Raw genomic sequence first — 23,105 nt, 5'->3', positions numbered from 1 at the left:
AACTGGGAGTGCATTAAAGATTATCTCATTTTACATCCCCCCTCTACTGGGAACAATTCCAGACTGTATCTTTCTCCAGCCACACAATGGCCAGTGCATTAAACACACATGCATTTTTTTTTTAAGTTAAAATAGCTGAAGTCCTTGTTCTCAGCTATGTTAGGACATTCTGCTAAGCCATAGATCGCAAGATGCTAGCTGGAAAACCATAGCAGTAATGTGATGGTGTGTAAAAAATGAAAATGAAACCAAGTCTGTATTAAGACTGGCACTTCCAAATTAAGGTTCCTCCAGGATACTAGGGATATCATAAAAGGGGAAGTGTTAACCTTTAAAGCGTAACTCCACTTTTGTTGAGAAAAAAAAACAAAAAAAAAAAAAACATTCCCTCTGGGTAATCTATGTACATTGCAAGGATTATAACAAACTTTGTTGCAGATTGCTACCTTTTGTTATTCTGAAGAAATCCCTGTTTGTTCCTCTGTTCCCCTGTGCTGAGTGGGTCTAATGGGAGTGGTTTCATAAATAATCAACCAGCTATGGCAGCTGCAGAGCACTAATGAAGAAATCTGCTGGGCCTGCATCCCTTTAGACGTGTTCCTATTGGGAGTATCTCACCAAAAATGACATTTTTGGTGCAAGGGATGACTGAAATCTGATTTGTATCTTAGGCAGACTTCTGGGAAAATCAATGAGCCAATCACACAAGCAGGAAATTATGTTTCTGGGGTGTGGTCAGTACATGTTCTGTGTACAGAACAACTCCAGGTAGCCATACTGCATTTTCAGAAAATTACATTGGCTACAGATTGAAAAAGAAAGGTCATTTTTAATAGAATTCAATTCCAATATGACTTGTGTAGCAATTGTATACGCTATAATATTTTTTCTTTATTTGCTATTTTTTTTCCCCACAAAAAAGAGAACTTGCTCTTTAAGCAAACTTTTCCCTTTTTAAAAACCTCAACCACCAGGGTACCGTTTCACTTCCCAAAGCTTAAGCTTAAAGTGTTACTAAACCCAGAACCTGCATTCACTATATCTGCTCTCCCACAGTACACAGAACATGGACTTGCAATTATTTTAGTAAATATAAACTGCTAAATACCTTTTCTCATCAGCAGTATATAGCAGCCTTGTGACTTGTATCAGTTCCTAGTAAAGCTTGTAGGAGGAGTTTTCATTCTCCCCTGAGCCTCTGTCTGGACAGTGCCCAAGAAAAAAAAAAAAAAAAAAAAGAAAAAACGCTCTAGCAATATACACCAAACTGAGCATGTGCAGCCTGACTCCTAATGCTCTGTTCTATCACAAGATGGTTTGGAGTCAGTTAAAGCAGAGGATTAACCCCTTAGATGCTTTACTGCATATACAGACTGATATTACAGTTGTGGGTTTTGGCAACACTTTACATTTTTTTTTATTTTTGGTTGGAGTGGAGAGGGATTAGAACTCCTGTCAGTTTTTATTGCTGTCTGAGCCCCTGTTAAGGAGATTCACCCTCTCTATTTCTCCTGTTTATCATTAAAAGTGAAAGTAAAAGAAAATCCCACATTTTGGGTTGTCCCCAGAAAAGTAATAGAGGGGAAATCTTCCAATGGAGATACTAGCTCTGGTGACCTGGGGGCCCCATGCAATTCCCTTAATTTGCGCTGATTTACTTTCAGTTCCTGTTTGGCTCTGGAACAGGAAGTGAAGGGAAGTCTCTGCAATGGGACACAGATGATGAAAGAAAATCGGACAGGGGTTATAACTCTCCCTTGCTCTATCAAAAAAAAAAAAAAAAAAAAAAAAAAAAAAAAAACATTGCCTATAGCTCTACTTTACACATCCTATCACCATGTCCAGGAACTGTCCTGTGGTACCAATTGTATAAAAAGCTGGTATTTGCAAAGGAACTTGGGTGTGAGCCAGGGGACAAATTATGCTGCTAAGAAAACACATAGAACCAGTTTCAGCACTAGTCATAGTACTGGTTTACTTTAAAGAACTATTATATTTTTTTACTGCCCCCATCACCTAAGGAGTCTTCAAAAGACAAGCAGTGGCAATGGGAATGTCAGCCTCTGCATTTCTCTTGCTGTTATTACAGGTTCTTATATAGCACTATCAATTTACACAGCGCTTTACACATATATTGTACATTCACATCAGTTCCTGACTTCAAGGAGCTTACAATCTAAAGGTCCCCAACTCACATTTATACATACACATAATAGGGCCAATTTAGACAGGAGCCACTTAACCTACCAGAATGTCTTTGGAGTTAGGGAGGAAACCAGAGTACCCAGAAGAAACCGCTACAGACACAGTGAGAACATGGTTACTTGTTTATTGTGCAAAACTTGAGAGATTTGTTATCCAATTTATAGTTTCTATGCAAAATGATGACTACAGTTTTGTTGCTCATCATGCTAAAGAGTTAGCCAATAAGAGAATATTATGCTAAATATATACTAGTAATCAAAATATCAGTCAGATGTTTGGCATGCTCATTCTGAATTTGCCAGTGTATACCTGTAAGGATAAAAAAAACTTGGACCGTTTAAACTCCAGTGTAGCAGCATGTGCAGATAAATTAGTGACAACGGATAACCCAGTACTTTAACGTAAAAAAACATTGACGTATGTAATGGAGCAATTTGTATAAATTCCCTATTTGCAAGAATTCACCAAGAGGTGTTCATTACCACAAATCAAATTCAGTAGATTTTGGAGATCTCTAAACGCAGTGATTTTAATTTTAAGGTGGACTTATCCTTTAAGTCACTTCCTGTCTTAGGCTGACAATCATACTGAACAGCATTGTCACTCTAGGTCAAGGAGTGTTAGGACAAGGGATCGATAGTGGCAAAGCCGATTATGGGAGGACCGATATTCACTTTTACCGATATATCGGTATCGGCCCTGGAACTGGCCAATATTACCGATATTAGTTTATTAAAATCCAAGCATCCACTTTATTAGTGTTTATATATAATGTCCAGCGTGTGTTTTTGTAATCTAATAGTGTGAAATACCTTCATTACTTTGCTGCTCGGTCATTCCCTGGCCCCCAGCTGTCAGTGGGGGAGGAGAGAAGAACAGTAGAGCGGGAGATTAGCGGAGCCCGGAGTAGCTATGTAACGGAAGGTATTTTTCACTATTCTAATCTAATACTCGGCGCTTCCGTGTACACCGCAGAGGAGAGGGGTGAGATCCTCCTCTGACAGCTATGAGAGGAGAAAACAGCAGAGCGGAAGATTAGCGGGGAGAACCCGGATTCTATTACAAAAACACACACTGGACATTATAAAGTGGATTCTAGGATTTTAATGACACTAAAATAGGTTCAAACAGGATTCCTGGCAGGCAGGGAGGGAAGGGAAGACCGAACATTACAGCTAAAAGACCTACCCCGCATGTTCATGACAGATTTGTGTCAAAAATTGTCTTTAGGTTTCAAAAAACTTTAAATGTACAAAAAAAGAAAAAAAAATCGTCCGATACCGATACTTAGTGACCAAAATATCGGTATCAGCCCTGAAAAAAAAACATATCGGTCTATCCCTAGTTAGGACTATACAGTACACCTCCCTTTTTTATTCATAACATGGGGAGGCGTTTTGTAGTCTATGGAGATGGTAGGGAACAATGCTAACTGATGACTTCTTCTTCTACTATTTGCTTCTGGACTGTTATCAGCTCACAGGATGTCTAGCTGGATGAACAGCTATTTTTTTTGCACTTGAACAGATATAATAAACTACTTTCCTATATATATATATATATATATATATATATATATATATATATATATATATATATACATATACATATACATATACACACACACACACACACATACATATATACATATATATATATATATATATATATACACACATACACATACATATACACATATACACACACACACACATTATATATATATATATATATATATATATATATATATATATATATATATATATATATATATATATCTCGACCAAATGAAAGCAAAATCGGACATTTTATTATTAGCATTTACACATACTTGGACTAATTTCCTAAAAATGCAGTAGTTTAAGAGAACTAATAAAGTGAACAAACCCACGTGCAATCTTTTATAATGTAATCAGATAGCCATTTCTGCTCATATAATTATGTGCTCACAAACCACCAACTACATATAGAATACATGATTGCAGTGCTAGAGATAACAAGTTGACATATCCTCAATACAATGTAAATCACAAATTTTACAAACCCAATCTGTGTGTTAATAAAACGCAAAATAAACATATGTATTATTCATATACAACCTCTCCTTGTGCAAATGTGAATAAAAGCAAAAAAACAAATCCTCTTCAATCAAAGTCTTTTGTATTCATTGCTTTGTGCTCCACAATTATTTCAATAAAGCTCTGCGCACACTGTTGGTGCTATACAAATCCTGTCTAAGAATAGTAAAAATAATAATTATGCATGTGACTCATGTGAATATTCCACCAATCACACCAGATTCTCACCTTAACATTTGACCCATAAATAGGTCAAAATGAACCTTCCCCTTTATGGGGCATATGGATCCCAGGTGGTATTTTACACCTATCTGCTGAAGTCTTACATCACAATAGTCAATCCTCGGCATTCGGATATCCAAACAATCAGTTCCACTGGAAAAATCCCTCAGCTGATAGAAAAAAAGAATGCCACCCAGGCGAATGAACATAAACTGTGTACACAATTACGCAAGTGAGTATTTTGACCAAATCAATTTTTATGCATATTGTCCAACTCCAAGCTGTATAAAAACTTGAATGCTTATTGGATTTAAGCATATCAGGTGATGTGTATTTGTGTAATGAGAGAGCGTGTGGCCCAGGGAGATCAACATCCTATGTGCACAATTATTGGCAGCTTCTTTTCCTCAGGAAAAATGGGCCAAAGAAAAGAGATTTAACTGAGTCTGAAAAGTCAAAAAATAATTCTTTCAGAAGGATGCAGCACACTTGAAATTGCTAATGTTGGGGCGAGATCACAGAACCATCAAACGTTTTGCTGCAAATAGACAATAGGGTAGCAAGAAGCGTGTTGAGAAAAAAGGACGCAAAATAAATGCTAAATATTTGAGAAGAATCAAAACTTGAAGCTACCAAGAACCCATTATCCTCCAGTGCTCTCATATTCCAGAAATGCCATAAATGCAACCTACCTGGAGTACCCAGAAGTATAAGTTGTACAGTGCTCACAGACATGGCCAAGGTAAGGGAGGCTGGAGCCCGACCAACACTGAATAAGACACATAAGTTGAAACGTCAAGACTGGGCCAAGAAATATCTGAAGACAGATTTTTCAAAGGTTTTATGGACTGATGAGATGAGAGTGACTCTTGACGGACCGGATGGATGGGCCTGTGGTTGGATCAGTCACGGGCACAGAGCTCCACTTCGACTCAGATGCCAGCAAGATCGAGGTGGGGTAACAGTATTAAAGTTGAGCTAGTTGGATCTTTTGGGGTTGAAGATGGACTCAAAACCAACTCCCAGTTTTGAGAAGACACTTTCTTCAAGCAGTGGTACAGGAAAAGGTCTGCATCTTTCAAGATGACCATGATATTTATGCAGGACATGCTCTATCGCATGCATCAAAGTACTCTCCACTGCGTGACTAGCCAGTAAAGGCCTTATTGATGAAAGACTAATGACATGGCCCCCTTCCTCACCTGACCTAAACCCTTTAGAGAACTTGTGGGCCCTTCTTAAATGGGAGATTGACGGTGAAGGAAAACAGTACATCTTTTGGAATAGTACTTGGGAGGCTGTGGTTGCTGCTGCACAAAAAGTTGATTGTCAACAGATCAAGAAACTGACTGACTTCATGAATAAAAAATGGATTTTTGTAAGAACTTACCGTAAAATCCTTTTCTCTTAAGCTCATTGACAGACGTAGTCTTCTTGATTCTCAAGAGCTGGGTTATGTTGTCTCCGCAGGAGTAGGACTAGGCAGAATGACAAAACGTTCTGGCTCCACCCTAGGGGCAGTCCCTGAGGGTATATCCTCCCTCTCTCTGCTACAGGGAATCAGTTCTGTTTAAAGCAGTACAGAGAATTTAACCCAACCCAACTCAATGATAGAGGGGCGGGTACTACGTCTGTCAATGAGCTTAAGAGAAAAGGATTTTACGGTAAGTTCTTACAAAAATCCATTTTTCTCTATCGCTCATTGACAGACGTAGTCTTCTTGATTCTCAAGAGCTGGGACATCCAGAAGCAGTGCCACAAATGAGGGGTGGGATTGACAAAATCAAATCCAATCTAGAAGGCCCAACCGGTGCCAAACTAGAAGTTTTAAAGGCTCATTATAAGCAAAGAATGAGGCTAAAGAAAAAAATTTTCCAACGGAAAAAAACCCTCGAGGTAGACCACTGGTCTCCTCAAATTGCGGCCTGCAAAACCTTGCGGCCAAATGAGGCATCAGACGATGCCATTACATCAACTTTATAATGTTTAGAGAAGGTATGCACCGACGACCAGGTAGCCGCCTTGCACACCTGGACCACTGACGCCTGATGGCGAAAGGCCCATGACGCACTAAGTGCCCGAGTGGAGTGCGCCTTAACAGGGAACGGGGGCTCCCGACCCTTAATAGAATAAGCCTGCACTACCGTCTGTCTGATCCATCTGGAAATGGTCGCGGCAGATGCAGGCAACCCCTTTTTGGGTCCATCTGGGATCACAAAAAGTGAATCCGTCTTGCGAAACGAGTCTGTCGTTTTCAAGTATACCCTGATCGCCCGGACCACATCCAAGGAGTGCAAAGCAAATTCCCGAGGATAACTGGGCTTAGGACACAGGGAAGGTAATACAATTTCTTCATTCAGATGAAATTCTGAAACCACTTTTGGTAGGAAGGATGGATTCGGACGAAGAACCACCTTATCTCTATGAACCACCAGATATGGTGAACGACAAGATAATGCGGCCAGTTCTGACACCCTGCGTGCAGAAGTAATAGCCACCAAGAAGGCCACCTTCTGGGACAACGTGGGTAGAGGAATCTCCCTAATATCTTCAAAGGGAGGTTTCTGAAGAACCGACAACACTAAATTAAGATCCCAGGGAGGTAACGGCGCATGCACTGGCGGAGCCAGATGTCGCACCCCCTGGATGAAATTCCGCACCAAGGAATGAGTAGCCAAAGGCTTCTGAAAGAAGATGGCTAATGCTGAGACCTGACCCTTGATAGTACTCAAGGCCAGTTTCTGCTCAACCCCTTGTTGCAGAAAAGCCAATATTCGACTAATCGAATAAGACCGAGGACGGAACCCCAAAGGTTCACACCATGCAATGTAGGACTTCCATGTGCGATGATAAATCTTTCTGGAAGTCGCTTTCCTTGCTTCAACTAGAGTAGGAATAACTGAAGCTGACAAACCTTTGTCCTTCAGCACCTGGGTCTCAATAGCCAGGCCGTTAAAGCCAGCGATCGTAAAGCAGGATGGAAGATCGGTCCCTGAGACAGTAGATCCTCCCTGAGAGGAAGTCTCCATGGGACGTCTGCCACCAGTCTGACCATGTCGGCGTACCAAGCTCGACGAGGCCAGTCCGGAGCTACCAGGATTACTGGGATTCCTTCCTCCTCTACCCTGCGAAGAAGTCTTGGCAGTAACGCGAGAGGAGGGAAGGCATATATTAGCTGGTATTGCCCCCACGGGGCGATCAGTGCGTCTGCGGTTTCTGCTAGAGGATCGCGGGAGCGAGCCACGAATCTCTGAACTTTCCTGTTGAATCGTGATGCCAACAGATCCACATCCGGGGTGCCCCACCGTAGGCACAACTGGTGGAAAACGTCTGGATGGAGGGACCATTCCCCCTGATCCAGGGTCTGACGGCTGAGATAATCTGCCTGCCAATTCTCCACCCCCGGAATGAACACCGCAGAGATTGCTGGAACAAATCGTTCCGCCCAGCGAAGAATGCAAGCCACTTCTTTGGCCGCTCGGACACTCTTGGTGCCCCCCTGATGATTGACATAAGCCACGGCCGTGGCATTGTCCGACTGGATCCGAACCGGGCTGCCCTGGAGCTGCTCGGTCCAGTGAATCAGACAAAGTCTGATCGCTCTCAGTTCCAATACATTTATCGGTAACCTGGATTCTTCCGGGGACCAAAGTCCCTGGACAGATAACTGACCAAGAATTCCTCCCCATCTGGATAGACTGGCATCCGTGGTCACTATCGTCCAATATATTGGCAGAAATGACTTTCCCTGGCTGAGCATTGGAGACCGAAGCCACCAAACCAGAGACTCTCTGGTCTGTTTGCTCAATCGTATCTGATTGTCCAGGGATTCCGGATTCCGATTCCATCTGAGAAGAATCTCTTGCTGAAGAATTCGGGTATGGGACTGGGCAAATGGGACTGCTTCGAATGAAGCCACCATCAACCCCAGAACCCTCATGCACGTCCGAAGGGAAGACCAGCTGTTGGACAGTAACAACTGGACTGCTGATTGAATCTTTCGAAATTTCCCTACCGGAAGGAAAACTCTCGTCCTGACTGTGTCTAGAATTAGACCCAGATATTCGAGCCTCTGGGTGGGAACCAGAAATGACTTTTGCTGGTTCACCAGCCACCCGAATTCCTGTAAAGAAATCATAGTAATTTCTATGTTTTGTAGCAAGGTCTGAGGAGACTCTGCATGAAGCAGAAGATCGTCTAGGTAACCTAGAATCGATATACCTCTTTGGCGCAGAAGTGCCAACATTGGGGCCAACACCTTTGTGAAGACCCGCGGAGCCGTGGCGAGACCGAAAGGTAACGCCACAAACTGATAGTGGTTCTCCTCTACGGAAAAGCGTAGAAAACGCTGATGTCCTGCGAAAATGGGAATGTGAAGATAGGCGTCCTTGATGTCTATGGACGCTAGGACATCCCCTGGATGCAGGAAGGCTGCTACCGTGCGAATGGACTCCATTCTGAATCTTCTTATGTTGACGAAAGAATTGAGTGCTCTTAAGTCCAGAATTGGACGCACTTTGCCCTCTTTCCTGGGTATTGTAAACAGGTTTGAATAAAACCCTTGAAACCGTTCTGTCCAAGGAACGTGGACTACCACTCCTTGTTGTAGTAAATCTGTGACTGCTCTCCGCAGATCTTCTAAACGATCTGCGGATAGACGGATATTGGAAGGGAAGAATCGCGCCGGTGGGAGAGATCGAAACTCGATCTTGTACCCTGATCTTATGACTTCGCAAACCCATTTGTCCGGGATTCTGGAAAGCCATGGATCCGGGAACCGGCGAAGACGTCCCCCCACCCCAGTTATGGGTGGGGGCGCACCTTCAGGCTTTGGATGGTTTATCTTCAGGTCTGGAGGGGGCGGGCTTTTGCTTGCCCGACCAACGACCCCTGACGCCTCCTGCAGGAGCTTTGGAGGACTTAGTTTTTTCACCCGCTGGACGAAAAAACCTCTTGTGAGCAGAAAAAGAAGGCCCTCGTCTTTGACGAGTTCCTCTACCTTTAAAATTTTGCGGTAAAAAGGTGCTTTTTCCACCGGTGAGATCCTTAATGATCTCATCTAAGTTGGCTCCAAATAGACGCTCTCCTGAAAAGGGGATATTAGCCAATGCTTTTTTGGAACCTTGGTCGGCTAACCAACCTTTTAGCCACAGTGTACGCCTGAGAACCACTGCTGAGACTGATGCTCGCGCCATTAATGGAGTGGCGTCTAACGCCGCATCACATACAAACTGTAACCCCTGTATCATTTGTTCCAACAAATCTGATACCGCCTGAGGGACTTCTTCTAAGTCCCGGCGTAACCACTTGGTCCATTCAGTTACAGCCTGCGAAACCAGACCAATAGCAATTATTGGTCTGAAAGCTGATCCAATCAAGGAAAACATGGTGCGAGACATAGCTTCTATCTTGCGATCCACTGGATCTTTAAAAGACGGAGCGTCTTCTAAAGGAATAACCGTGGCTTTATTCAATCTAGCAATAGGTGAATCCACCACAGGTGGTTCTGTCCATTTCTTAATAAGGGTTTCCTCAAACGGATAACGCCTGTCAATGCGTTTAGAAATATAAAAAGTGCGTTTTGGCAGACGCCATTCTTCTTCGATTGGATTGCCAAAACATTTGGGCAATGGAAAAACCTTCGCCACTTTGATGCGCTTTTTAGTCCCAAAAGGGATCTCAGTTTCAGCTATTTCTGATGGAATACCCTGTAACCTTAAAGTCTCTTGAACAGATACAATGAGTGCGTTTACCAACGCTTCCTCTCGGGCTATGGCGGATGCCGAAACATCCTCCTCACTGTCTGAAGAGACAGGACCCGAGACACCAATACCAGATGAAGTACCTGCAACTGCAGAAATAGGCTCAGAGTCTGAATCCGAAGTTTCAGATAATAAGGGGTTAGGCGGGGGTCGCTTTCTTGCGCCCTGTCCCTGACAAGCCACTTCCACCCGGGACACAAAAGTTTCCATAATAGCTGACAAAGATTCAATTGTCAATGGGGTGCTGGAGGATCCCGCAGACCCCTCGAGGGGATCCGGAGGAGATACATGAGTGGCAGGGTCCATGTTAATACAGGACACCTTTGCCAGCAAAAACAAAAAAACTTTTTCTTTTTTTTTTTTTTTTTTTGTGTGTCTCCCCCTAGCGCAATAGCGCCCCTCAGAGTACCTGCTTCTCGATCCCAGAGAGAGAGAGAGGGACCCCCAAGGCTCACCAACCGATGCAGTGCAGTTTCCAACAAACTGCAGTCAGCGTCTGTCTTACACAGACTGGAAGGAGCTGTTTGCTTTTTCCCGGGCAGAAGGCGTGGCTCCGCCCCCTGTGTACGCCTTCCGGCGTTCCCAGCCCTCCACGAGGTAGCTGGGCTCACAAAACATGGCCGCCCCCATAGAAGAGACATAAGACTCCAAAAACATGGCGGCCGGCGTGACCTGAGGACATACATGCATTCGGTCTACGGCAAAATGGCGGCGGACCGCCGATATCGTCTTCCCAGCACATCCACCTGCACTCTGCTAAGAGGTGACATATGGATCTACAGAGATACACTGCACATAAGGTAGGATTATACCTCCTATGTCTGCTGTAATGTTACAGTCTGCTGGGTAGAGTGTTAGCTCTTGAACCAAGTCCACTTCCCACAAACACATGCTGTATTACAAGGGGGACTTGTAAGTATCAGATATATACTGACCATATATGGAGGGGCCCATAATATATACTGCCTCATAATGAGGAAAAAAGGGAACGTTTACTCACCATACCGAACCGACAGGCACCCTCTCTTCACAATACCCTCTCCACCGGGGTGGGGGTTTGTGGACGCCTCGACTCTCTGGTCCTGGCGTCCAAGCGAGCTTTTAACTCGCAAAGTCAGTCCCTTTACTGGGACTCCGTCGCGGCCGACTCAGCGCACTGGTCTGCACGCGCTCTTAGGCAGAAACCGGGGTGACCACTGGATCTCAACATCCAGCCCGTCGCCCGGCCCCGCATACTTACTTGAATATGTCGCGGCCGACCAAGCGCAATGCCATGGTCTGCGCGCGCTCGTAGGCCGGCTGGGGTGACCACAAGTGTCGCCCAGTCCGGCATTTTTGCTTGAAGATCTCACAGGAAAAAAACACTGGAGAAAACTACCTAAAAAATGTCTTTTTCTTAAAGAAAAAAAGTCTTGCCAGGACCAAAAGATCCCAGCAAGGAACTTAGGTCCTTACTCCTGACTAGACAGAAAAAAACTGATTCCCTGTAGCAGAGAGAGGGAGGATATACCCTCAGGGACTGCCCCTAGGGTGGAGCCAGAACGTTTTGTCATTCTGCCTAGTCCTACTCCTGCGGAGACAACATAACCCAGCTCTTGAGAATCAAGAAGACTACGTCTGTCAATGAGCGATAGAGAAAGGCTTATGATGGGTATTGAAAAGACATGTATCTATATTGGTTACAGATTTTTTTTTTTTAAATGTTTATTTGTAAATTTTTGAGTTTTTTTGGGAGATGGGAAAATTTTAATTTCTCATTTAGTCACGTAATTATTCTGCACACAGATATTCTCCTAAGAAAGCCAAAACACTTATTTCTGAAATATTCAGGTTTGAGGTTTATTAACATTTTGGATTGACCAAGAGCACTGTAGTTGTTCAATAATAAAATTAATCTTGAAAAGTAGAACTTTCCTAATAATTGTGCACAAAGTGTATTCAGATAAAACCAGTGCTTAACCACTTCCTGCAAAACAATGTACCTGCTGGTCACTTTCTTGAAGTGGTTGTACAGGGGTGAAGACTGCAGCTGCAGACTTCACCCCGGTACTCTTTTTTTATAGCGGACAGTCAGCTTTCAAGTGATAACCGATGCGGCTAAGCAGCTGCTCGGCATTTATTACAAGCAGCGGGAGGGGAGGATATCCTCCCGCCCCCCTCCTGCCGCTCCGCCCGGGTCTCCTGTCCCACTGGGAGACCCGAGCGACCAGCCGACACGTCCACGGACTGGTCAGAGTCCCGAACAAAGCCAGAATCGGCTTTGATTGGGTTTTCTGATGTAGTAACCCAGAAGTGACGTAATTTCCAGTTTAAGGCTGGTGCTATGGACATCAGATATAACATTGTTTATTTTACCATATGAACAAAAGTAAGAAAAAAAAAAGCCAACGCATTTCAGCCATCAGGCCTTAATCATGGCTAACACATAAGTGGCACAAAACAGCTTATATAGTGTAGACTAAATCACATGGTAAACCCCAAGGGTCACATGACAAAAAAAGGGGTGGTGGCAAATACCAATACATACAAATCAACACCACCACTATAAGCATACAATTTGACTGAATATATATAAAATATCATGTATCACCAGGATAAAAGAGGAACAGTATTAAATATACTGAAAAAGTATATACCTCCAGATATTGGTTTCTATTTAAAATTTATTTTGTGTGTTGGATGGTTAGCCTAGCTTCTACTTATTAAAAGGTTTGTAATCGATACCACACAACACCTTTATTATGTGTCTATTAAATATTGGTTATGTGCACTAGTTTTGGGTTTATTCATGGTTTTATTATATTGGGGTTCTAGACCCTCTGGCGAGCATTTGTTTCACATTGATACTTTGGAATTGAGCAGCGCGGCACTGATTCTATTTATTACTTTAAATCATAGTGTGGGAACATTTTAAAATGTCAGCAGTTTATCTTGGTCTCATCAGACCACAGGACATGGTTCCAGTAATCCATGTCCTTAGCCTGCTTGTCTTCAGCAAACTGTTTGCAGGCTTTCTTGTGCATCATCTTTAGAAGAGGATTCCTTCTGGGACGACAGCTATGCAAACCAATTGTGTGCGGCGTATGGTGCACGGACAGGCTGACCCTCCACCCCTTCAACCTCTGCAGCAATGCTGGCAGCACTCATACGTCTATTTCCCAAAGACAACCTCTGGATAGGACGCTGAGCACGTGCACTCAACTTCTTTGGTTGACCATGTTGAGGCCTGTTCCGAGTGGAACCTCTCCTGTTAAACCGCTGTATCATCTTGGCCACTGTGCTGATGCTCAGTTTCAGGGTCTTGGCAATCTTCTTATAGCCTAGGCCATCTTTATGTAGAGCAACAATTCTTTTCAGATCCTCAGAGTTCTTTGCCATGAGGTGTGAGGTGGCAAAGATGGCTGCTTGTACAAAATGGCTGCAAAGTATTAATCTTTTGACTCTCTCTTTCATGTTTCATGAGCTTTCAAAAGCTAAAAATATATCCGATAAGCTGAGATATTCTGCAACTTTCAAAATTCCCAATCTCTCATAAAGAGGAACTCCGTCTGGACATCTTGACCGCAGAACAATTTATATCTGAATCAAAAGTCCCCGAAAAATTCCCTGATGAAAATCACAGACATCGCATTATAGACTTTTAACCCTATGCTTAACATAATAAATTGCTAACCCTGATTGGACAATATCATCTTCATACAACCTACTTTTTATACGTCTGATGATAATACAACCTACTTTTTATACGTCATATGGTATATTTAAACTCCAACACGGAATAATAAATTAGATCATTTTGATTCAGCCATATTTTGAGTCTTATCTGATCTCTGTGTAGCTACATATTTCCCATTTGGTATCACTGACTAACAGGTATTTGTATCTGAGAGAAAAAGATACCACGACAAGGGGCCACGTTGAACTTCCAGTGACCAGTATGAGAGAGTGAGAGAGCGATAACACTAAATTTAGCACACCTGCTCCCCATTCACACCTGAGACCTTGTAAGTCAAATGACAATGGGGAGGGAAAACAGCTAATTGGGCCCAATTTGGACATTTTTTCTTAGGGATGAGCTCACTTTTGTTGCGGTTTAGACATTAATGGCTGTGTGTTGAGTTTTTTTGAGGGGACGTCAAATTTACACTGTTATACAAGCTGTACACTCACTACTTTACATTGTAGCAAAGTGTCATTTCTTCAGTGTTATCATAAGAAAAGATATAATAAAATATTTACAAAAATGTGAGGTGTGTACTCACTTTTGTGAGGCTGTTTTGTGTCTCTTATGTGTTAGCTATGATTAAGGCCTGATGGCCGAAAAGCTTTGGATTTGACTATTTTGACTTCATATGCTAAAATAAACTATGTTTTAGCCGACGTTCATATCACCAGCCTCTCTCCTTTTTGTATGGAATACATGGAGGTTTAAAGAGACCCCACAGGCTGGGTGCTGTGTGTTTGAGTCTCACCAGACATTGCATAGGAGGTATTCGCTCGGATTCACCCGTTTCAGTTACTTCCAGTTTACAAAATGTGCTTCAGTGTGTTAAAATAGATCACCACGCGCACTCCTGTCTCCATATATATATTTAAAGATTTTCTTTGTCATTAATACTTTGCAGGGATTGGTGAATTAGGAGAATGTTTGGGTGGTGGAAATTGATTGATGAAAGCTCGGTAGGATTATGAGTTCAGTAGGGTATTAGGGTATGTGGATGCAAACGAGTGGAGAACATTCGGTGATGAACAGTATACACTTGCACATATATGTGAGCACAAGATTAAACGTGATATTGATCATATGGTGTTTTGGATATATTACACAATATTGTTTTTCTATGTTTTTTGTGGAAGTTAAGAGTTCATTCTGGAACTTTGAAGGTGAATATTTGAGAAGAAAGAAGGTACCAGACATTTGTTTGGGAAATGCAAGCTTTGTTAGTCTCATATATATATATATATATATATTGTATTTTTACATTTTTTTGGGGAATTTCATATAAAAAAATTTGAAAAATGTTGTTTTTGCAAAATTGTCGCTCTTTTTTTGTTTATAGCGCATGATCAAAAAATCGCACAGGTGATCAAATACCACCAAAAGAAAGCTCTGTTTGTGGGGAAAAAAAGGTCAATTTAATTTGGGTACAGCGTCGCACGAACCGTGCAATTGTCCGTTAAAGTCACGCAGTGCCGAATCGCAAAATAGGCCCTGGTCAGGAAGGGGGTAAAATCTTCCGGGACTTAAGTGGTTAAAATGGGCTCAGCAATCATGCTTTGGGTGAAAAAAACTTCTTCTGGATGTTGATTTCATTAGCTCCTTTTAGCGCATTGCATCATTCCCATGTAACTTTCTAAAGAGAGCAATGCAGCGTGTTAGGGCAGAGCACTTTCACCTATAGTGCACCAGTGTTTCACGCATTTAACTTTTTGCGTTTTTTAAGTGATTTTTATTTGAAGCAGAAAACACTGATTTCACTTTTTTTTTTTTTCTTTTTTTTTCTTGCACCTGTTGTGGTTAAGGTCAAAGAGTAATATATAGGAACACAGTGTATATATATATATATATATATATATATATATATATATATTTTTTAACATTTTAGGCCAATTTGTTTTCTGCTACATATGTTTGGTAAAAAAAATAGCAAAAAGCGTATTTTGATTGGTTTGCGCAAAAGTTATTGCGTTTACTAACTAAGGGAAAGATTGTCATTTTTATTGGTTTTTTTTTTTTTTAAAGAGTAAATGGCGGCGATCTGCGATTTTTTTGCGGGACTGCGACATTGCGGCGGACAGATCGGACCTTTGACTGACATTTTTGACACTTTTGGGGTTACCAGTGACATTACTACAGTAATCAGTGCTATACATATGCACTGTTACTGTAAAAATGACACTGGCAGTGAAGGGGTTAACTTTATTTGAGAGGGAGGGGTTACGTGTGTCCCTAGGGGCGTGTTTCTAACTGTGATTGGCTGTGGCTAGTGGTGTAATAGCACAGATCAACAGTCCTACATAGCAGGACCGTATGATCTGTGCTGTTACACAGAGAAGAATGACAGGCGGCTTTGTTTACATTAGCCGCCTGCCTTTCTCCCTCTGTAACAGACGATCGCGAGTGACCGGCGGTCATCAGGTCCGCCGGTCACTCGCACGGGGGGGGGTCTGTGACAGAGTGGGAGCGCGCCTCCAGCGGCGCGCGCGCGCTCCCTAGACCCTCACAGGCTAGCGACGTAGACCTACGTTGCTTTGCCTGTGAGGGGCTGACTGCCGACGTAAATCGTCGTTAGGCAGTCGGCAAGTGGTTAAGGGGGAAGTGTACACGCTTTTACCTGTAGTATATGTGGAGGCAACATCAGAGGCCAAGGAAAATGAGATGCATGGAGGATAAAAGGGCAATATACGACTTCAGCAGAAAGGCGTAAAAGACCACCTGGGATCTATATGCCCCTTAAATAGTAAGGTGCACCTTAGCCTATTATTTATGGGTCAAACCTCAGGGTGGGAGTCTAGTGTGATTGGTGAATATTCACACAAGGAGTCACATGCATCATATTGAAATAATTGTGGAGAGCAGAGCAATAAATGCAAAAGACTTTAAATGTAGTAGGTTTTTCTTTTGGCTTTTATTCACAATTGCTTAAAATGGTGTTGAATATGAATAGTACATACGTTTATTTTGTGTTTATTAGCACACAGATTATGTTAGTAAAATTTGTGATTCACATTGTATTTGTGATATGTAATTTTGGTATCTGCAGCACTGCAAATATATATTCTATATATAAAATGATAAACTTTGCAGTACATTTTTGTCTTTGGCCTGTAGACAATGCAGGACAGCACTCACTGGAGCTGTCAGCAGAACACCTTCATAAGGTCAATAGGGAGTACTATGCGATTCTGTCTTTGTTATACTGAACACTACAAAGGTTTTTTTATTGTCAGGAGGCCTATAGCTAGAGCAATGAAATATAGTCCAGCTGTCAAGGCCTTAAGAAAAGGGAACAAAGAAGGCTAAATATGCAGTTGACATTCCAGTGGTTGAATACCGTTTACATGAGTTATCTTTACAAAGATAAATAGGGAAAGACTTATACAGGAAATGACTAGATCAAAAAAAGAAACACCTCATGTAAAATGCAAAATTGGGTCCTGTGCCACTACTTTGTTATTCTTGAATTCTAGATTACCAACCCAATTTGCCATGATATGGTATCAGAGGACTTTTGCTTTAGGTTCATCATTTTAAACCCCAATGCAGTTGCATATTACTATAAAAACACACCAAAATACAAAAATAAAATTACTTACTGCCATAATTTAATAAGGCACAAACTGATTACAAATGTAGAAGTGAATATATGTAGTAGCCCTTAAATCTTTTTTGTATAGTATAGTATCTTGTTTATGTTGTAAGCAATCATTTGTATTTCAGTTTGACGCTGCTTCATGCAGAGTTTCAGAATACTACATACATACTATATACTGACTCAATGCCCACTCACAACCTTCCAGTGTGGTGTGTAACAAATTGTGGTGTCATTTATTTTGAATGGCATGCTAATACACCAGTTCCAGTACACTGTATTGCACAATAACTTACTACTGATCATTGTGGTGCACTACATTGCCAAAATTGGTGTATGTCCATTTTCTTGGGTGTTTTGACATTCATTTAAGAAGACTGTCTTAATTTGATCTGTTAATACATGAAGGGATAACAAAATGCACCAGAATGCCAAGGTGTGAATGGACTCTTAACAAACAGTTCACATAAAAAAGCGCTAATTACCTGGAGTCCCACTTTAGGCGGTCAATCAGAAGCCCTAGCCCAGACAGTAACATAAAGCACTGTATCCAAGTTTTGATTCCCACCAATGACATTGTCTTCTTAGAATTTATACATTTCCTCCCCCCCATGTTTCTTTCTACCATCACTCTCTAAATGGTTGCATAGTATACATGTAATATAGAAATATGGGGTATAAATATTGGCAACATAATAAAACATCAACTCACCCAAAACAGTGATGATCTTTTGGTCACTTTTCTGACCAAGGGCATTGGTCACTCTGCACACATATATCCCAGATACATTGTGAGTAACAGGGTAGTTGAAATATAGTGTATTATTGACAGACAACAAGCCTTCAGGCCAGACTCCATCTAACCTGTATTAATGTAAAAAAACATTATATAAGACTTTGGAACACATTTTAGTGGACGGTTCAAAATATCTTTTAAAGCGGAGTTCCGGCCTCAAATAACTTTCCTAACTAAAAATACCCCTATAATACTAATTCATCGCCCTTTACAGAACCGCTATTCTCATACTTACAGGGTGTACAGTATTGGATTTTAGTCAAAATCTTACTTTTAAAAACGCTGTCTGAGCGCGGCCATCTTAGACGTGGGCATCTGAAGCCGCAGTGTAATCTGCTGTGTCCTTCTTCCTGATTCCAGCCTCCTGGGAGTGATGACAAACAGCTCCCAGGATGCAATGCAAAGGCGGAAGTGATGTCGGTGGCCGTGGCCACAGAAGGGGGTGAAGGAGGAAGTACAATCAAAAATGCCCTGAAAATAAGGTAAGGGACCCCCGAAAAAAATTGAAAATGCCCAATTGTTGATCAGCTTAGCAAGCATTCCAGGAATCACTAAAGTTGCAAAATAGGCCGGAACTCCACTTTAATACGCATAAAATCTAATTATTCTGGTACGTAGAATGATTAAATAACAGAGTGGCCACTGATTTTATGGTTTTAATCACATGAGAAAAACAGAAATGTTCAAGAAAAATCAAAATCATTTAAAAGAAAGATGTAAGTAGTACATTTTTCTTCACATGCTGCGGTTTAAACTTTCAGTGCTAGCTGGGCAAAGATTAGGTAAAAAGGATGCTACTACCATTGCAGGCACTCACTGATTATAAAGCAAGGCTTTGGCTTCTAGGGTGGGTGATTTTTTTTTTTTCATGAGTTAAGTGTTGGGGTGTTATGGTTAAGTGGCTAAAATTCAGTAGAAGATGTATCATGTTAGCAAATAATTTATGCAAAAATATAGCTTTGAAATGGTACCCTTTTTTGTGAACACAAATTAATAAAGATGCAAGCTTTTGAAATGAATTTGATCCCTTCAGGCTTTATACAATTGTCTGAAGAAGGGATCCAAGTCATCCTGAAAGCTTGCATCTTCGAAAACTTATATTAGCTGATAAGAATTAAAGTTCAAAACCCAAGAACAAAGTTATAAAACACTACAGCTTACCAGTCCTCATACATGATGGCTGCATTAGTTCTATTTTTTCAGGCTTTTTCCTTTACTAGCCAATCCTGTCATTAACACACTACCTGTACTAGGATTACGATTGTGCACTCACTAAACTGTATCTATAAAGGAACAGCACTGTCACCGTAGGCTGCTCTCCTGATTTGGATTGCAAACCCCACCTCCTGTTCTTATTATTGAACAAAAAAATGTGTTTTTCTGGAGTTCACAAAAGAGCTGAAAAGGACGCTGGATTTCTGACAGGTTTGGCAGGTATTTTCTTTTACTTACAGAAAACATATTTGGCTCCAAAAAAGAAAACAAATGCATGACGAGTGACAATATATTAACCACGTCCTAACAGCCAGCAGTACATATACGGCAGGTCGGCTCTGTCCCGCGAAACAACGTAACTGTAAGTCACTTCGTGGGACCGCGTGTGCCCATTCGCCACAGGGGAAGCCAATTAGCGGGTCTGGCGGCCGCGATTGCTGCCGGGCACCTGCGATAGCTCCCCGTGGAGACAGAACAACAGTCTGCCGTTGTAAACACGGCAGACCGCTGTTTTGTCAGTAATGAACACAGGTATCCCATGTTCCTCCTATTCAGGAACACAGGTCTCTGTTTTCATTTAGTAAATACATCCTCCCACAGTTAGAAAGCACCATCTAGGGACACATTTACCCTTTGATCACCCCTGATAGTAACCCCTTCCCTGTCAGTGTCATTAATATGCAGAAAAGTAGTGACTACTTTAATGTTATAAAGATATAATACTGTGCTAAATAAACAAACCCTATATAAACAGAAAAAAAGCAGCTTGCACCAATCCTGAAATGTGGATATAAATAAGCTTAAAATAACATGCAGCGCTTTTGATATTAAAATCCACAAAAAATCAATTGGGGAGTAAAAGTTCATAAGAAGTCCACACACTATGAATGAATGGGGAATCCCAGGAACAGACAGAGTAAAAGTTGTAATTTGTGAATCCAGAAGCCACCACCAGGTGTCCAAGCCTCTTACCGGATCTGACAGACCCCCATTACAGAGATCAGTCAAGCGTGCCCAATAAATAATCACTCATGTGGAGCCGATCCCAGATTCAAACATCTTCCAAATCAGGCAGCCCAGTCTCAGTGAATGACAGACCTTAGATCAGAGAAATAAAGGGAGACTCCTCATGGTATGTAGTACATCAGACTAAGGAGCTTGGCTGGCGTGGTGCTTGTTGCTGAGGAGGATCCGGCGGCCATCTTTTTGGAGTCCAGAGCTGCTGATCTGCATACATATCGTTCCATGCTGTGTTTTACTGGATAATGTGTAAGTGGCCAATTTTACTTTCAATAAAACCTTAGTCTCATGTACTATACTATGAGGAGTCTCCCTTTATATCTCTGATCTGAGGTCTGTCATTCACTGAGACTGGGCTGCCTGATTTGGAAGATGTTTGAATCTGGGATCGGCTCCACATGAGTGATTGTTTATTGGGCACGCTTGACTGATCTCTGTAATGGGGGTCTGTCAGATCCGGTAAGAGGCTTGGACACCTGGTATTTGCTGGTGGTGGCTTCTAAATTCACAAATTACAACTTTTAATCTGTCTGTTCCTGGGATTCCCCATTCATTCATAGTGTGTGGACTTCTTATGAACTTTTACTCCCCAATTGATTTTTTTGTGGATTTTAATATCAAAAGCGCTGCATGTTATTTTAAGCTACTTTAATGTTAGGAGAAGTTTTTTGTTGCAAAACTGTAGTATTTGCAGTGGAGAACCCAATATATTTATATAGGTTTTTATCCATTTCAAGTCCACTGTAGTAATCACCCTCTCCTTCTGTAACTGCCATCATATTTCACTAACAAATTACCATCATTATTCTAAGCTAAGTATTCTTTATCCTTTAAATTTGTATTTCCAGGTTGTGTTTGCATATTATTAACTAGCTATGTGCATGTCAGAAAGCCTTAAAAGCAGAACTATACCCCCTTGGCTCCTTGGCAATGTGGCGACCCCGAGCTCCTAGCCCAGCCACCGACCTCTTGAGGTGGCCAGCTTCCGGGTCCTGATCGCAGCCTGCTTTCATTGGTGGGATGACATCATTCACACACATGCGCGGGAGTTCAGACAAATTCGGCATTGCTGAATTTGTACAGTGGGCTGCGTTGGACAGACAGGGGAGCAACTTTAATGCAGAAGAGACAAAGCATGTCTCTTCTGCATTAAAATTCCTGCCTGTTCACCCATTTTCAATTATTATCCTAAAACTTCACTTGAACTAAATCTGTATAAAAGTACATATCACTGTTTGCCACAGTCAGATTTAATCACGATTTAAACTCATTATGTGTTGGTAAACTGTAGCTTGCAGGTATAATTTTAACTGGTAAATGGAGGAGTTTGAGGACAAACGTGGAGAAATAATATTTTATTGAAGTATGGGACAGATTAGAAACATTTACACATCATAACTCACTTGTCCTAAAACACTGCCCCAAAGGCATATAGTATTCCAATAACTAATAATATATAAAAAAAAATATATTGGACTTAATTTTGCCAAGCACTCTCTAAGAAAGCATGCTCTTTAGCTGTGATATAATCAGATTAGAGAAAATTTACCATTAAATTCAATTAACAATTTATTCTGCAAATTTAATTTTTGACAATGTCATACTGTGGTCTGAAAAGGGAAGCCTTCATAATGAAAAAATCCAATTTCCCTGTGTATAAAGCTAAAACAAATGATTGGATTCCCAATATAAATCAGATAAACAAGCAATCATCTGAAAGCTTTCCACCAAGCCGATACCTCCTGAAATGTAATAAACTAGATAAACAGGGTAAGCTATATTGTAGTGCTGGCCATACATGGTTAGACTTCTCTTGGTCAACCAGTGGACTGAACTACAAAAAAATGATTCAGATTGTAAACAGCATGGATGGAGAAATCTCCACTGTCAGCTAGTGTATTCAACAGCTGCAGCACCTGCAGCTGCCTAAACATTAGACACGGACGACATCTGATGCAGTCACCGCTCGACCAATAATTTTCCATCCACCTCAGTCGATTTTTAAATTGATTTTTGTTGAGCCATGCTGTGTTGTGCAAATGCAGTTTACTTTGCTTGAGTCCATGTTCTTAGGTGCAAATTCCTAACCACTCAGGTATTAGCCTTTATAAATCGCTTCATTACCAGGCCATTTTTAAAGCAGTATTAAACCCTAAATCGAAAATGTAATATAGTGCAGCTTACCAATTGTTAGATATGGTGGCTGTATTAGTTTTCACCTAGTGATCTAGCCAGTAACACATCTTCTATATTCAAGTGCCCCCACTCTGGGTGAAGGAGCACAGGGGGCACAGCAGACCACATCACTGTCCGGGGGGAGGAGAGTGTTAGATGTACTAGCAGATTTAGATACATTGACAAATTGAAGCCAAACTCCAGCTAAAACTGCAGTTACATCAACAGTTTTTTTTCTTTCCAGAAAAACAGAAAGGTATGTCCACTTAACTGCTGTTTATCAACAGTGATCGGTAAGGTGGTTGAAGCAGAACTAAAA

The 23,105-nt window shown here is 41.5% G+C and overlaps 1 protein-coding gene across 1 annotated transcript in view; it reads right to left on the bottom strand.

The window, feature by feature from the left end:
• The window catches only part of NECTIN3 (nectin cell adhesion molecule 3), a gene marked incomplete at its 5' end in the record, with an annotated part of 151,338 nt that overhangs the window by 8,466 nt on the left and 119,767 nt on the right, over positions 1-23,105 (bottom strand). Inside the window, one exon of the mRNA XM_082246146.1 lies at positions 18,293-18,444. Within this exon, the coding sequence (XP_082102272.1) occupies positions 18,293-18,444 (152 nt within the window). The remainder of the gene's footprint in view (positions 1-18,292; positions 18,445-23,105) is intronic.

The sequence above is a fragment of the Pelophylax lessonae genome, assembly GCF_965119305.1.
Source record: "Pelophylax lessonae genome assembly, chromosome: 2".
NCBI lineage: Eukaryota > Metazoa > Chordata > Amphibia > Anura > Ranidae > Pelophylax > Pelophylax lessonae.
The sequence above is the reverse complement of the archived record's forward strand: the minus strand, read 5'-3'. Positions and strand labels throughout refer to the sequence as shown.